This window comes from Pygocentrus nattereri, chromosome 14 (genome assembly GCF_015220715.1).
Source record: "Pygocentrus nattereri isolate fPygNat1 chromosome 14, fPygNat1.pri, whole genome shotgun sequence".
Taxonomy (NCBI): Eukaryota; Metazoa; Chordata; class Actinopteri; order Characiformes; family Serrasalmidae; genus Pygocentrus; species Pygocentrus nattereri.
In genome coordinates, this window is record NC_051224.1 from 32,151,322 (window position 1) to 32,166,360 (window position 15,039).

The 15,039-nt window shown below is 40.1% G+C and overlaps 1 protein-coding gene across 3 annotated transcripts in view; it reads right to left on the minus strand.

Moving 5' to 3' along the window:
• LOC108434521 (putative methyltransferase NSUN7) overlaps positions 1-15,039 on the minus strand; it is a 77,374-nt gene that overhangs the window by 27,108 nt on the left and 35,227 nt on the right. For 2 of the 3 annotated variants that reach the window (XM_037544720.1, XM_017709720.2), the window contains 6 exons: positions 10,803-10,942; positions 10,499-10,651; positions 5,236-5,419; positions 2,319-2,586; positions 2,074-2,217; positions 590-691 (listed from right to left, as the gene is read on the minus strand). In XM_037544720.1, the coding sequence (XP_037400617.1) occupies positions 590-691; positions 2,074-2,217; positions 2,319-2,586; positions 5,236-5,419; positions 10,499-10,651; positions 10,803-10,942 (991 nt within the window). The remainder of the gene's footprint in view (positions 1-589; positions 692-2,073; positions 2,218-2,318; positions 2,587-5,235; positions 5,420-10,498; positions 10,652-10,802; positions 10,943-15,039) is intronic. The other variant, XM_037544721.1, reaches the window with a different exon arrangement.

Genomic DNA, 15,039 nt, shown 5'->3' on the forward strand with positions numbered 1-15,039 from the left:
AAATGTGATCTGTATGTCACATCAGTCTGAACAGATCAGCTCCTAAACTGACCCACATGTGCAAAAGAACAACGTGTCACGTTGCTTCACGTGGCTCATCCAGAGGCAAACAGTCATGATTATGAGCGAATGCCAGTCGTTCCTAAAGCTTTCGGCTTCATCTTCGCCAGCATGACAGGAGCCATCATGAAGTTTCACTGACTCGCTGCTTTTCACCCAGAATGTGTTCTGCTGTAAAAAGTGCGCAGTCACTTCTTTGGTTGGAGTCCTCAGATTCTTTAAAGTCTGCTTTCAGAGTTTTAACTGTTCTTTGACGCTGCAGCCTCGCTCTTCTATACAGCCGCATTCAGCCATTTCTTTTGAAATCTCTTCAAACACGGAGGGTTTTGGATGAGTCTGTTCTAATTTCTGTAAAAGTTGGACACACTAAATACTGAGTTACACTAAAAATACTAGTTGTTGAGGTTTCTGTGTTATCCCTTTGACACTGAGGTTGAAAAATGACTAATTCAATGATCATTTAACTGAAAATTAAATAAATCAATATATGATGTCTGACCTGCACAAACACAGCCATTCACATACTCACAGTGGAGGGCGTGTTGGAGGTCCCTCTTCTGTTGGGAGATGAGTGTGTTCAGCCTGGACTGGGAGATGGAGCCTTGAGATAGATCCTGCAGTAGCTCAGTGTCTGAAAGACACACAGGGTCTTATTATCATGTCCAATACTGCATTCTAGTTTCAGTCCATAAAGCAAATCAAATGTCAGCCCCAGGATAGAAGGAGCTACATATAAGATTAATACTTTTTGTTGGTGTGCAATTACAGACTATAGCCACAGAGGCTGTTGATGCACAATTGTGCTAGCCAGACTGTGTCAGTGGACAGTTTCTGACCGGAGAGCCACTTTTGGTGGCCCACTCTCAATCTAGCATCGAAAACAATCAAACAGTGCCACAATGTCTGCTGTGCTGAGAACCCTCCAACATTCAAAACTTATCTGATCAACAGCAGTCAGTCAAAAATTGAACAATGATGAACAGGGAGAGGGGGGAGGCAATAAACTGCAGAGCAACAGATGAACTACAGTCTATAATCCGCTGCAGTTGGACCAAAACCTTGTATCTCCTAAATGGTAACTTTACAGGAGAAGAAAAAACCTACTTTACTTCTGATGTAAGTCAATGGAACCAGACGACTTTCCAAGTAGTTTTGGACCATTTCTTTTGGTCCATTCATCATGAAATTTACACACAATGTAAAGGTCGACAGGCATTTTCAAATTATGACAAAAACTGAAACTGTACACTGGTAACTGTATATAGATCAGTTGAAAATACATTTCATATTTTTTACTTTAGATTAAAATCTTTCAGCTTTCAGTGACTCTATGAATTATTTATTACTCACCTTAATCATGTTTATTTTATTGAAACATGAATGATACTATTTTGTCACTACTAAAACAATCAGAATATATTTCGGTAGTGAGAACTTAAGCCAATTTTGAGTAAAAGTCAAAAACGCTTGCGAGTACATCACTAGCAAACATAGCTTTGAACAGGTGTATACATATATAGTCATACTATTTTTCATTAAAACACAAAGAAAGTGTATTTAATTCCAGAAAATATACTGCTGTGAAAAATATTTACATCCCAATTACTTCTCTTTTTGCATATTTGTCCAACTTGATCATCAAACTATTAATATTACAAAAGATAACCAAACTAAACATAAAAGGCTGTTTTTAAATGATGATTTCATTTATTGAAGCAAAAATGCTGTTCAGCCCTACTTGGCCATATGTGAAAAAGCGGGTGCCCCCTTAGCTACTAAATCAGTTGACCAAATTCATTTGATAACTATGTTCAATTTCACTTGCCACACCCAGACATGATTACTGCCAGACCTGTTAAATCAAAACATCACTTAAATAGAACCTGTCTGGTAATGTGAAGCAAGCTAGACAATCTTGAAAAAGCAGCACATGAAGCCACGTTTTAAAGAGGTTCAATTACACATGTGTATGCAGTTTGTGTGATGTGTGCCTTTCAATTTGTATGATTGTACCTCCGTTCTCTTGCAGTAGGTAGTCTACAGGGTTTGAGACCGCTGAGAGGGAACACTGTGGAGTCAGCGAGACGAGCAAGACCTTCTGTAGACGGGAATCAGACACGTCCACAGCATGAAAAGCTTCAGGAAGCAGCTTCACATCTGAAATATACATACCACACACCTATAAACATCTCTGAAATCTCTGAAACCATGAGGCAAAGGGAAGTAACACATAAACACAAGCCCTCAGATGCACTCACTGTTGCAGCCCATGCTGGAGAGGACCTCCTGCAGTTCCTCTTTCTCAGCACACGAGCGCTCCCCCGTACACACAAGCACTTGAGCAGTGCCGTGTGTTTTTTTGAGCGAGTTGGAAAAGGTGTGCGTGTGCATGTTTGCAGTGGCGGCGGCAATGATGGCAGAAGTGTGAGCAATCGTAGAAGCAGAGAAGGATCCAGCCATTAGAACGTCTCCGTCTTGATCCAGCAGGGGCCGCAGCGCCCAGGGCCCCACGCAGCACGACTTATCCTACAAACAAACAAACAAGCATAAGCAATAAATAATAAACAAGAAAAACAAGCAACTTGACCCAAAACAACATGGCATCAAAGAGAGGGATATTAATAAGATTAATAAATGCTGGTCCGAGTACATAATTATAGCGCTAAAAAAGTGATTGACAGGCATTATATCCCGGTCCAGAATTGGGATAAAGCCAATAATAAGCGCAACCAATAATGGCTGCTGGCTCTTGAGGAAATCCTAAACTATAAAGAAGCTGAACCGAGTCTTGCTCATTCACTTCCTCTCTAATTAAACCAAAAACACAGCTTGAGCAAATATCTCCAAAGGCTTATTATTTCACTGTGTATTCGCACAGTTCAGAGACAGAAACTAGACCACAAGGAGAGAGGGAGGGAGAGAGGGAGGGAGAGAGAGAGAGAGAGAGAGAGAGAGAGAGAGAGAGAAACAGATAAGTAATTCTGAAAACCTAATGGAATTAAGCCCAGTAATCGGATTAAATATCAGATTATGCAGTAAAATGCCTGTAAAATGAAACTGAGAAGTGTGTGTTCTGTGTTTATAGTGGGTGTGAATGTGTAATTCAACACTGTCATGTTGTGTAGCCTATATGGTTGTATGCATGCATGCAAAGAACTTCAAGAAAGTGGAAGCTTTTAGAAGGACCCTGATGGTCTGACCTAGTCATTGAATTATTGACACAGTCATTGATAGTCATTGAAAATCTGTGGGTAAACCGTTAACATGCTGTGTATGCAAGAAGGCCCATGAATACTGCAGAACTAGAGGTGTTCTGCAGGGAAGGATGGGTGAAAATCCTAGTCCTAGCCCTGTTTCTCTGCATACTTTGTTAGCCCCCTTTTACCCTGTTCTTCAGTGGTCAGGATCCCCATGGACCCTCACAGAGCAGGTACTATTTAGGTGGTGGATCACTCTCAGCACTGCAGTAACACTGATGTGGTGGTGGTCTATCTGGAACATTGCTGCTAACACTGTGTTTACACTGTTTACTCAGGTTTTACTACCTCAGTAACTGCTGTGTTTATGTATGTTTTCTCACTGCGTGGCTCACAGATCACAGCATGTTTAATATCTCTGCACCTTATTCTCACTACCCATGTCCAGAAATGTGTTCTGTCGGTGGTGCACTGTCCTGTCTGTTTACTGTCTCTAATGTCTGTTTAATTTATCATATTTATTATATTGTTTCTTGCTTAATTTTTTTGTTTGCACACTATGTCTGCACGTTCACACTTTGCATTTTTTGCTACTTGTTGCACCGTGTTGTTCCTAGAGGATTTCACTCCACAATTTCACTCCACTGTGTACTTGTACATAGATGGAATGACAATAAAAGCCTCTTGACTTGGTGTGTCAGTGTGTGTGGTGCTGGTCTGAGTGGATCAGACACAGCAGTGCGGCTGGAGTTTTTAAACACCTCAGTGTCACTGCTGGACTGAGAATAGTCCACCAACCAAAATATCCAGTCAACAGAGTCCAGCAGGCAGTATCCTGGCAGTACCACTGATGAAGGACTAGAGGGTGACCAACCCAAACTGTGCTGCAGCAGATGAGCTATCGTCTCTGACTTTACATCTACAAGGTGGACTGATAAGGTAGGAGTGTCTAATAGGGTGGACAGTGAGTGGATACAGTGTTTAAAAACTCCAGCAGCACTGCTGTGTCTGATCCACTCATACCAGCACAACACACACTAACACACCACCATGTCAGTGTCACTGCAGTGCTGAGAATGATTCACCACCCAAATAGACAGACAGACAGACAGACAGACAGACAGACAGACAGACAGACAGACAGACAGACAGACAGACAGATAGACAGATAGACAGATAGATAGATAGATAGATAGATAACTCTTTTTTGATCCCAGAGGGAAATTGCGGTGTAAGCAAGACATATAATTACACATAACTTACATATACTATGCAAAAAAAATACAAAATAGAAATAAATGTAGACATAAGATAAAGTACAAGAGAAATAAAATAAAGTATAAAAGTATATCTATTTACATATTTACAGGGCATATGAGACAGATTCGCTATATTTATGGACACCAGGCACTGAGTGGTATGAGGTAGTCTAACAGTATATATTAAAGACATGACTAACTCTGAGTTGCATCAATATTGTAGTGTAAAGTAAAGTGCATAGTGAAAAGTGTCATTACAGTAATAGTTGTGATATATTGGACCACAGTCTGTAGAACTACAAAGTGCACCTATATAGTAAGTGGAGCTGATAAAATGGACAAAGAGCATAGAAACAAGGAGATGGTCATAATGTTATGCCTGATTGGTGTATTTTATAAGTTAATCAAATGTTATCAAATTTAACAAAATGTGTCATTTGGCCAGGGGTGCCCAAATAATTGAATACAGTTGTACAGGAACAGGAAAACTTCAAATGTCTTCATTTTAGTTTTGTGATGGCTGTTCTTGTATCAGACACAAATATTGTGAATTTCCTGGTCAAGATATTGGCAATGTGGTCATACAGTAACGTCACAGAAGACACACAAACACACAGGAAGATGTTTTGTGGTGTAATTAATCACAATAACAATAACAGTCATTCTGCCCACCCTTAGTGCAGCATATGTGTATAAGGTATGTGAGCTGGAATATGTACCTGTATGATCAGTCTGTGGTCTGACAGCAGGCTGGTTTTATACAGCTCTCCTCTCACACTCGCTGGAAACACCAGCAGGTCCAGGCAGTGAACATCCTGACAAAACGTCTGTCCATCCAGCTGACCCACGGAATTCACATGAGAGAAACCCACTGACCTTAACAGATCACATACCTCATCCATACTGCAGAAAGAGAGAGAGAGAGACAGATAAACATTAAAGAGAGAAGAAAGAAGAAAGAACATAAAGGAGCGAGAAAAGGCAGCAAAAAAAACAGAGAGAGAAGAAACAGACAAGAATGAGAGAGGAGTGAGATAGAGAAAGAAAAGAGAAAGGAGAGAGAGGAGAGAATGAAAGGAGAGGTATAGACAGAGGGAGCAGAGAAAAATGAGAAAGGAGACAAAAATGAATTAGAGAAAAGAGAAATACTGACAGAGACCAATTAGAGAGAGAAAAGAGGGAAGAATGAGAAAAGTGAGATGAAAAGAAAAGGAAAAGAAGAGAGAAGAGAGAGGAGAGAGAGAAAGGAGAGATATAGAGAGAGGAAAAATGAGAGCAAGGAGAAAGACACAGAGAGAGAGATACACAGAGAGAGACCACAGAGAGAGAGAGAGAGAGAGAGAGAGAGAGGAGGAGAGAACAATGAGAAAGAAGACAGATGAACGAGAGAAAAGAGAAACAGTGACAGAGAGAAACAGATCAGAGAAAGAAAAGAGAGAAGAATGAAAAGAGTGAGATGAAGAGAGAAAGAAGAGACAAGAGAAAGAGAAGATGAGTGAGGAGAGAAAAGGAGGAAGGACAGATAAAACAGAAAAAGATGAAAAAGACAAAAGAGAAATAGAGAGACATGAAGAGACAGATTAAAGAAAGAAGATAGAAGAATGACAGAAGAGTGACATGGAGAGAGAAAGAATAGAGAAAAGAAAAAGGAGGAGAGAGAAAGAAGAGATATAGAGATGGAGGAGAGAGAGAAAAGAGAAAAAGGTGAAAAAGGAAAAAGAAATACAGACAGAGAGACACAGAGGGATTAGAGGAAGAAGGAGAGAAAAAGATGGGAGACAGAAAAGAGATTCAGAGAGGGAGAAGAGAAAACAGAATGACAAAGGCAGAGAGAGACAAAAAAGACAACAAGAAAAGAATGAGAAAAGAGCGAGATAGAGAGAGAAAGAAGAGAGGAAAAAGGAAAGAGAAGAATGAGAGAAATGGATAGAATAATAAAGAGGGAGATAGAGAGAAAAAGAAGAGAGGGGAGAGAAAAGAGAAAAGAATGATGCGAGCAAGGAGAGACAGAGACAGAGAGAGAGAGAGAGAAAGAAGGACACAACAGAGAGAGAGAGAGAGAGAGAGAGAGAGAAAGAAGGACACAACAGAGAGAGAGAGAGAGAAAGAGAAAGAGAGACAGACAGTGAGAGAGAGATACAGACAGACAGAGAGAGAAAGAGACAGAGAGAGAGAGAAAGAGACAGAGAGAGAGAGAGAAACAGAGAGACAGAGAGAGACAGAGTGAGACAGTGAGAGTGTGAGAGAGAGACAGAGAGAGAGAGATTATTATTTTTAATATTAATATTAATATTTAAAATCATTTTTATATCAAATGAAATGAAGAGTTTCTTATTCTCTGTTCTAAATGTTCATTTTTCTTGTTCTTCTTTTTGACAATGCTTTGGCAATACTGTAACTGAATATGGTCATGCCAATAAAGCTTATTGAATTGAATTGAATTGAATTGAATTGAATTGAATTGAGAGAGAGAGAGACAGAGAGAGAGAGAGAAGTTCAGTCAGATTGAGTTAGATTTGTGATTTAAGTAAATTAGATCTGCGCAGCAAACTGATTTGTCCTGGAATGAGTGATGGAGTTAAATCATTAAACCATTAAGTGATTTATAAGGAAAGGAGCTCAAATAAGCATAAATTTTAAAAAGGAGAGGAGGAAAAGTGTGCGCGCCTGTGACCTCCAGAAGCACTGATTGCATCTGTGCGCAGCTCAGGGCGATTTATGGCCCCACACTCGGCTTGTCTGCAGCTTTATATGAGCTACAACCACACACACACACACACACACACACACGGAGGGGCTGTTTGAAATAAGACTGGCCATTCTGGAATAGAGGTTAAACATAGGAGAACAGCCTTAATGGGATGCCAACAGCAAAGTAAAACAATAAACCACTCTACACACACACACACACACACACACACACACACACACACACACACACACACATACACACATACATAAACTCCATGCCCTCCAGTTAACTCTTAAACACAAGACAAAATGCTATTTAATATTATTTGTTGCTCACAATACTTACACACATATTAGGGGTGGCTGGCATGGCAAAGATGTAACACATTATGATATGCTTCGGAACACTTTCACGATACATGATGTGCATCACATTTCGTTTTTCTGAGGTTTGATATGTTCACAGCAGTGCCATATTTAAATGCTACCATAAACTATTAAAACACTGACTTCTGTTCAATACTTATGCTCTTTTTTTAATGAAACATGCACTCGATCAGTGCTATTTAAGTACTAAACATATCCGGAATTTACTCACAATTGCATGCTGCTACATAATGTGACATAATTTATCATGATCATGATCAATATGACCATATTATCCAGCCCTAAGATATACACACATATACGAAACAAACTGTCCAAAAAAGTTTGTTCAGACTGTGAAATGCTAATAAAAACTGAAAGCAGTTGGTGGTCCCAGTTTGGTTAGTTTTTGGGGCTGTTTAGGGGGGTCTGAGTTCATTTGGCATGTTCACATATGCAAAAGAATCAGATGTTGAAACGGCCCAAGTGTGAAAAAGTCTTTAATGTCGGTGAATGCTTGTCTAACAAAACAGTGATGGTGATGAATAATGAAGAGTTGAACACGTGTTTATTAGAAGGCATAACGTTAGCGCAGTTCAACAACAGCTAAAGGTTTGGGAAATGGAAACTGAAACTGGAGAGCAACGATGGCCTGTCAAACTGCGCGGTGCGCACTGACAATAACAGCATTTTATTAACTGTTAAAACTTCCAGTTTACTGCACTTTAGTTTTGTTTTGACATTTTGTTTTACATAAAAAGTTGTCTAACTAACTTACATTCTTTACATAATTTGACTAAGTGTTTATGTTTCAGCTGTGTGCATCGTAACACAGGTAAAAGCTGATCACCTACCTTCCTAACTTTAGATAAGATGCTGTAAGAAAAGATATGTTTGCTAAATTGATAGGATTTGCTTCTGTTTCACGAATTTGTAAAAAATCTTATTTTGACCATGTCAGATCTTAACTTAGGGGAAGAGACAGGAATCTTCTGTAATATGGGCCCAGATGTCTGAAGAGTTTAATGCCCCTAAAAACTACCTCAAAAAGCTATTATGTCAAATGGTTATGAATACATTGCCTGATGCCTGTGACAATGTATTACTATAGATTTGGGCCTAATTTTGGGCCTAAAATTCATGGCAGACGGGTATATAGAGGTATGTAGGATGTTTTAAGGCAAAACTTGTTTTTCTTTGGATTTACCACTATTTTACTATTATCAACATTACACATGAAAACTCTAAAGACATTTGTCAGTTCAGCTGTCATGTTGGATAGTAAATAAAATGACTTTTGAGGTACAGATATCGCAACCCCTGGTTCTTATCACTATCACTGTACATTAGGGCAATAAATCAGGGTGATAAAATGAAAACAATAATTATCACGATATAACTTTTGCTTGATACAGCAATAAGAAAGGTTTGATAAATGTTTGATATAATACACCATTCTTACACTTCCACGTTCAGTGAAAGCCCTGGTGGCGTTTTCTACTGCAAGGAAAAGCAAGACTACTGTCGGCAGGAGAGGGCGCACTTCTGACTTTTATTATTCTTTTTAATACTTTTGACTTTTATTATTTTATTATATACTTTTTATTATAGCCAAATTTACTTTAGCAGCGTCTGAAACGTGGAGCTATACATTACCTGTTTGAGTGGACGACCGGCAATCTGTTCTCCTGTGACCAAGTGCGAATGATGAGATAAGTGGCGTAGCTGTGCTGACCTACAGTGAACTCACCTCTTTCCGTACATCCTAACAAGCTGTAGCAGCATTAAGTCACAATTCTCACAAGAGTGGGTGAACGATCTTTACAGGCTAGCTGTTTTTAGCAGCAGAACAACACAGAAAATTGATGATACTATAGATCAAACATGACACAACATTGCCGCTTTTAGTTTAAACGTATCTAAAAGGAGGACTCTGTTTGATTGATGTTACATATATTTTGGTTCAGCCCTCAAACTTCTATGGAGAAATCCAGAGGTCTGCTAGCTGGTGTTTGATACTGTGATATGCTCTGACATGGATGCGGCAGGACTGATGCCAGTAAGGCAGTGCGATCCATCACAGACCTACTGAGCCAGTTAATATTTGCTGTTCATACTAAGTTGACATTGTTGAGAAACAAAACAGTTTAGCACTGTTATTGGTCACTTTGTAACGGGATAGCCGAGCATTCCTCACCAGACAGCAAAAAATTATTTTTCTTAAATTATGACTAATACAAAATTGGGCAGCACGGTGGCGTGGTGGGTAGTCTGCGTGGGTTTCCTCCAGGTTCTCCGGTTTCTTCCCACAGTCCAAAGACATGTAGTTAGGGTGATTGGACATGCTAAATTGCCCGTGTGAGTGACTGTCTGTCTGCCCTGCGATGGACTGGCGACCTGTCCAGGGTGTATCCTGCCTTTCGCCCGAAGACTGCTGGGATAGGCTCCAGCACCCCCCCACGACCCTGACGGAGAAGCGGCTTAGAAAATGGATGGGTGGATGGATAATACAAAATTGCGGCTGTGCTTTTCCAGCTGATAAAAACAGCTCACCAGACACTTTCTCCCACTCTCCCGTGACAGATTTGTGAAGTGTTCCACTGTTTGGTGAGTGTTTGTTTTGTTCCGACCATAAAGGATAGTTTAAAACAGCAATTAACCACCCAAAAATCAGCCTTCAAACTTGAAAGAAATAATCATTTGACATTTATCGTGATATGTATCGATGTCAAACCATATGAATTTTGTTTATCGTGATAACATTTTTGGCCACATCGCCCAGCTCTACTGTAAATAAGTCTGTACATTTTTTTACAATTCTCCATTTCACATCAAAACACTCTGAATGACTCTGAATACATCTAACCATTTCCCTTTAAAACCAGACATACATGGCAAGACAGAAGCACTGTTTTATGTGTGTACCTGGTTCTCAGCATGTTAACCCAGGCATATAAAGGCAGGTTGGAGGCTCTCTCCTGTCTCTGTCGAATACTCTCCGGCAAGATGCAGTCAATGGTCAGCAGGTCGTGTTTGATCCTGCAGCGCGCTAATGAGGCCGCCAGCTTCGTCTTGAACCTGACAAACAGCAACAACAACAGCAGTTGGGCTTTCATCATTTAACCAGTACACTATTCTGATCGACTGACATCATGAATTATACAGTGTCATGTCATTAATTATAATTGAATAAAATCCACTGCCTCTTGCTCTGCTTATCTTTTCTCACCTGAGCAGGCATTTTTCCACTTCTTGAACTGCTGGCTCGATTTCCTGCTCTGTCTGATTGGCCAGTCGCTCACGGGGGAGGAACTTCCTGTCCTGGAAGTCATACAGCATTACAGCCACCAAACTCATCAAATACTCTGGCTGATTGAAACAGCAGGCAAGAGAGAGAAAGAAAGAAAGAAACAAAGCACTCAGAGTGAGTATGTCATCTAACAAAGTCTGCCAACATAAACCTTTAATATAATAATAATACAATAATACTGTAGTGAACATGCTACAGCTAGCAAATTTAGCTTTTATTAAATGCTGTAAATTCGCCTCACCACTTAGCTGCCAAATAAGTATTGTTTACATGGTACAAATGTATGTGGACCCCTCCAATGCAATGGGCTGTTCTGAAGAGTTCAGTGATTTTCAACATGGCTCTGTTGAAGATTGCCAACAAATGCCTCCCTTTCCAACAAGGGAGTTTGTCAAATTTCTGCTTGCTAAAGCTGCCCCAGTCAACTGCAAGTGTTAGTACTGTGAAGAGGAAACATAGGAGAAACAACGGCTCAGCAGTAAAAGAGCTGAAGCACACTCACTAAAACAACGGGAAGGTATTGTCCAATGAATTATTTGATTTAAACTTAACTTTGAGTAGCTGATTAATTGCTGATAAAACTAAAACATAATGCATGCAAAAATGCTTAACGTGTATACAATTACACAACCTTTTTCCTTACTCCTGACTGCTACGAAAATAATTCTCAAATACAACTTTCAAGATCTTTATTACTTCACAAGATCTTCCTATTACCTCCATACAGCTTTCTTTAGGATGTCACTTTGACATTTTACAGTGCCTTACTGAGGACCTTCAAATTTGACCTGCCTACTGCCTCTTCTAAAAACTTTAGCAGTCCCATCAGCTTCAAAAAACAAGTTAAAACTAAACACGTAAAACACTTCAGAATCTGTTTGCGCATTTTGTGATAGGTTTTGCCTTTTCTGGGTTCAGACATAATGTATTTGGGGTACTTGGGGTTTAGTCAGAATGTATTAGGGGTACAGGTTTTGGATGTGGTTGGGTTCAGAACCAACGTATTTGGGGTACAACTGGGTCCAGACAGTTCAGACAGAATGTATTTGGGGTGCAATCAGTTTAAGACAAATTTTTGTCAGTCTACAGTCCATTTTTGAGAGAATGTATTCAGGGTAGTCTATTTCAGACAGAATGTATTTGGGGTACAGTCCATTCCAAACAGAAAGTATTTGGAGTGCAGTACAATTGAGAAATAATGTACTTGGGGCACTTTCTGTTCCAGACAGAATATATTTGGGGTGTAGTACATTTTAGATAATAAGTATTTGGGGTACAGTCTATTCCAGACAGAATGTATTTGAGGTACAGTCAAGTTCAGACAGAATCTATTTGAGGTACAGTCAAGTTCTGACATATTTGGCTTGGAGTCAGATTGGAACAGAATTGTTTGGACTACAATCAAGGGGCTAGAATCAGGGTGCAAAATCGGGTGCAGTCACTTTCAGACAAAATGTATTTGGGTTATAATTAGGTTTAGACCAAATGTTTGGGGTACAGTTAGGTTAAGACAAAATTTTGTCAAGCTACTGTCCATTTCAGAGTGAATGTATTTGTGGTACAGTCTGTTTAGGACAGAATGTATTTGGAGTACAGTTGGGCTCAGAAGGAATGGATTTGGGATACAATGCAGACCACGCCTTGGTAAGTGAGATAATGAGAGGAGGGGAACTGAGGAATTTTGGGCTAAAGTTTGGTACGGCTTCTGCGGGTCACAAGAACGCTGCCCCGCCCCCCCTTTAAAGATCAATTGCAGACACTGACAAGGTTGAGGAGAAAGGGGAGGAGGTGGGGTGCGAATTTCGTCACAAGTAGGAGCAGTGAAGGACTGGTATTTATAGGAAGCTAGAATTAAGTAGGAGGAGTTTAGGCATGGTCTTTCCTCAAACTTCAGTTATGTCATAACTCCATTTAGTTACAGAATTGTTTTCTTGCTACAACCGGGTTCATTGAATTTTGTCAGATTTGGACATAAAGCATCTGAGAAATAGCCAATTTTGTCAGACTACAGATTGGAACCGAATTTTGTCTGGGTAGAGTTTTGTCTTCATAGAGTCAGATGCAAAACGTGGTGCTATAGGTCAGGTTCTCGCATCTGCATTTGGTTCTTGGTGTCATGACTGCAGACGATCCAAAGGACAAGAACTACACTTCCCAGAACCCTCTGGGAACTCCCGACACTGAACTATTTCCCTCGTTGCTGTTCCCAGAGTCTGACTCCATTACCCAGACTCCTCAGTCATGTGACTCCTGACCCTTCACCCTCAGCCTATCAGCGCTCTCGCTCTCCCGAATATTGATGTTATATACTCACCTGTTCATGAATTTCTCCTGATTAGTTAGTTTAGTATTTGAGCCCAGGCTGTAGATTAGCTCTTTGTGAAGTATTGCTTTCCTCTGTGAACATACTGAACATTTCTTGTATCTTGTCTTGATTCTCATGCATGACTTACTGCCTGTTTTCATTTGATCCTGCTTTTTGGATTTGCCTTTCTGGTACCTTTGCTGGACCTGATTGCTATATGGTTTTGACTCCTTGCCTGCTTTTTGGATCTTGCTCTGTCTTCCCCATCTCTGTTATGGTTGCCTTTCTCCTGCTGCTTGCTTTTCTGGATTTGACCCATGCCTGTGTATTGACGACTCTGTGTTCTCCTGATTCCACCAGTAAAGCTTCACTGTTGCCTTTTAACCGCACACGTCTGCTCACTGACTCTACGTCACACTTGGCAAAATCCAAGTTCGGATCAAAATGTTTAACCTGATTAAGAACTCCACACATATATGCACACATTTAAACTACATGCTCTCTATTCTCAAAACTTTTTGTTTGCCACTAATAGGGTGTGTACTCTCACTCCTTCCTGCACCATCTTTTTACACTGCAGTAATAACTGCATGAGGTCTATAACATTTTATACAATGTCAATAAACTCTTTACATGTAATTCTCTCCCCTTTTCCAATTCTATCTGTTATTAAATGCTCTTGGCTGGATCTAAACACAGCAAGAGGAAACAGGCCATCTTATTCACATTTGTTCTTCAACTGGCACCCTCTTGGAGAATACAAGAGAATTGGATGTGCTGGAGGGGTTTCCTCTCTCCCTTCTTCCATCTCTTTTCTCGTTTGTCCTCTAACAAGGACACTGCCATGGCCTTGGAGACTCCATGTTGTGTGTCGCCCGGCAACCGCATTCCCTGATGGGACATGGCTAAGCGCTAAGCTAACAGACTGAGCCCTGCGGAGACTCGTTATAGTGTGCGTATACACACACACTCACACATATTCATACACTTGCGCTTCCACACAAATGAGAGAGAGGACTTCGTGTCATTTCCTCAATACGCACACACACATAGAAATCCCTGTGTTCCATGGGTATAAGGCATTTTGTACAGCTGGACACTATAAAGTCTGCTTTGAAATGAAATGACAGTTACTTGAAAGCCTTTATCAAATAAATGGACTTCATGAGCTGATGATGAAGTCTGTATCAGCTGTACTGTGTCTGGCTGTAACAGTGTATATGTGTGGTGTCTTTCAGTAGCAGGACGTATCATGTGCACACTATTCAGAACCAGGGCTGGCCCAAACACCCATTTTAATACTTGGTATTTTTTTGCCATCACAATAAACAGAATAATAATTAATTTAAATAAATAAGGGGTCATTTTCTTGCAAAAAACATACTGATCACCCTTCCCTGTATATTGTGCAGTTTGCAATTTAGTATTTAATTCACTTCAGGTCAGCATGTTCTGTAAGTTACTGAAATGACCTTCTAGTGCCAGGATGACTTTATACTATATTCAATTTCTACATTTTTGTTATAGTTTAATCTTTCCTCTGAGGTCCACATATAACACTTGATGGTTTTGGTTTTGATTATGGCACATGGGTTTATGAAGAAAAATATAATTAGTTTTACATGACTATTTTCCAACCTTTGTTTATCCCTTGGAATTTAACAAGCTGTTAAAGAGGTCCACTCTGATAGGCCGGCCTATAGTCTGTGTTCAAAAGTTCCTTATAACTTCAGGGTGAATGGGCAGGGTTAAACTGCTGTAGGCTGAATGGGTAGGGCTTAACTGCTGTTGGCTGAACAGCCAGGGCTAGACTGCTGTAGGCTGAATGGGTGGGGCTTAACTGCTTTAAAC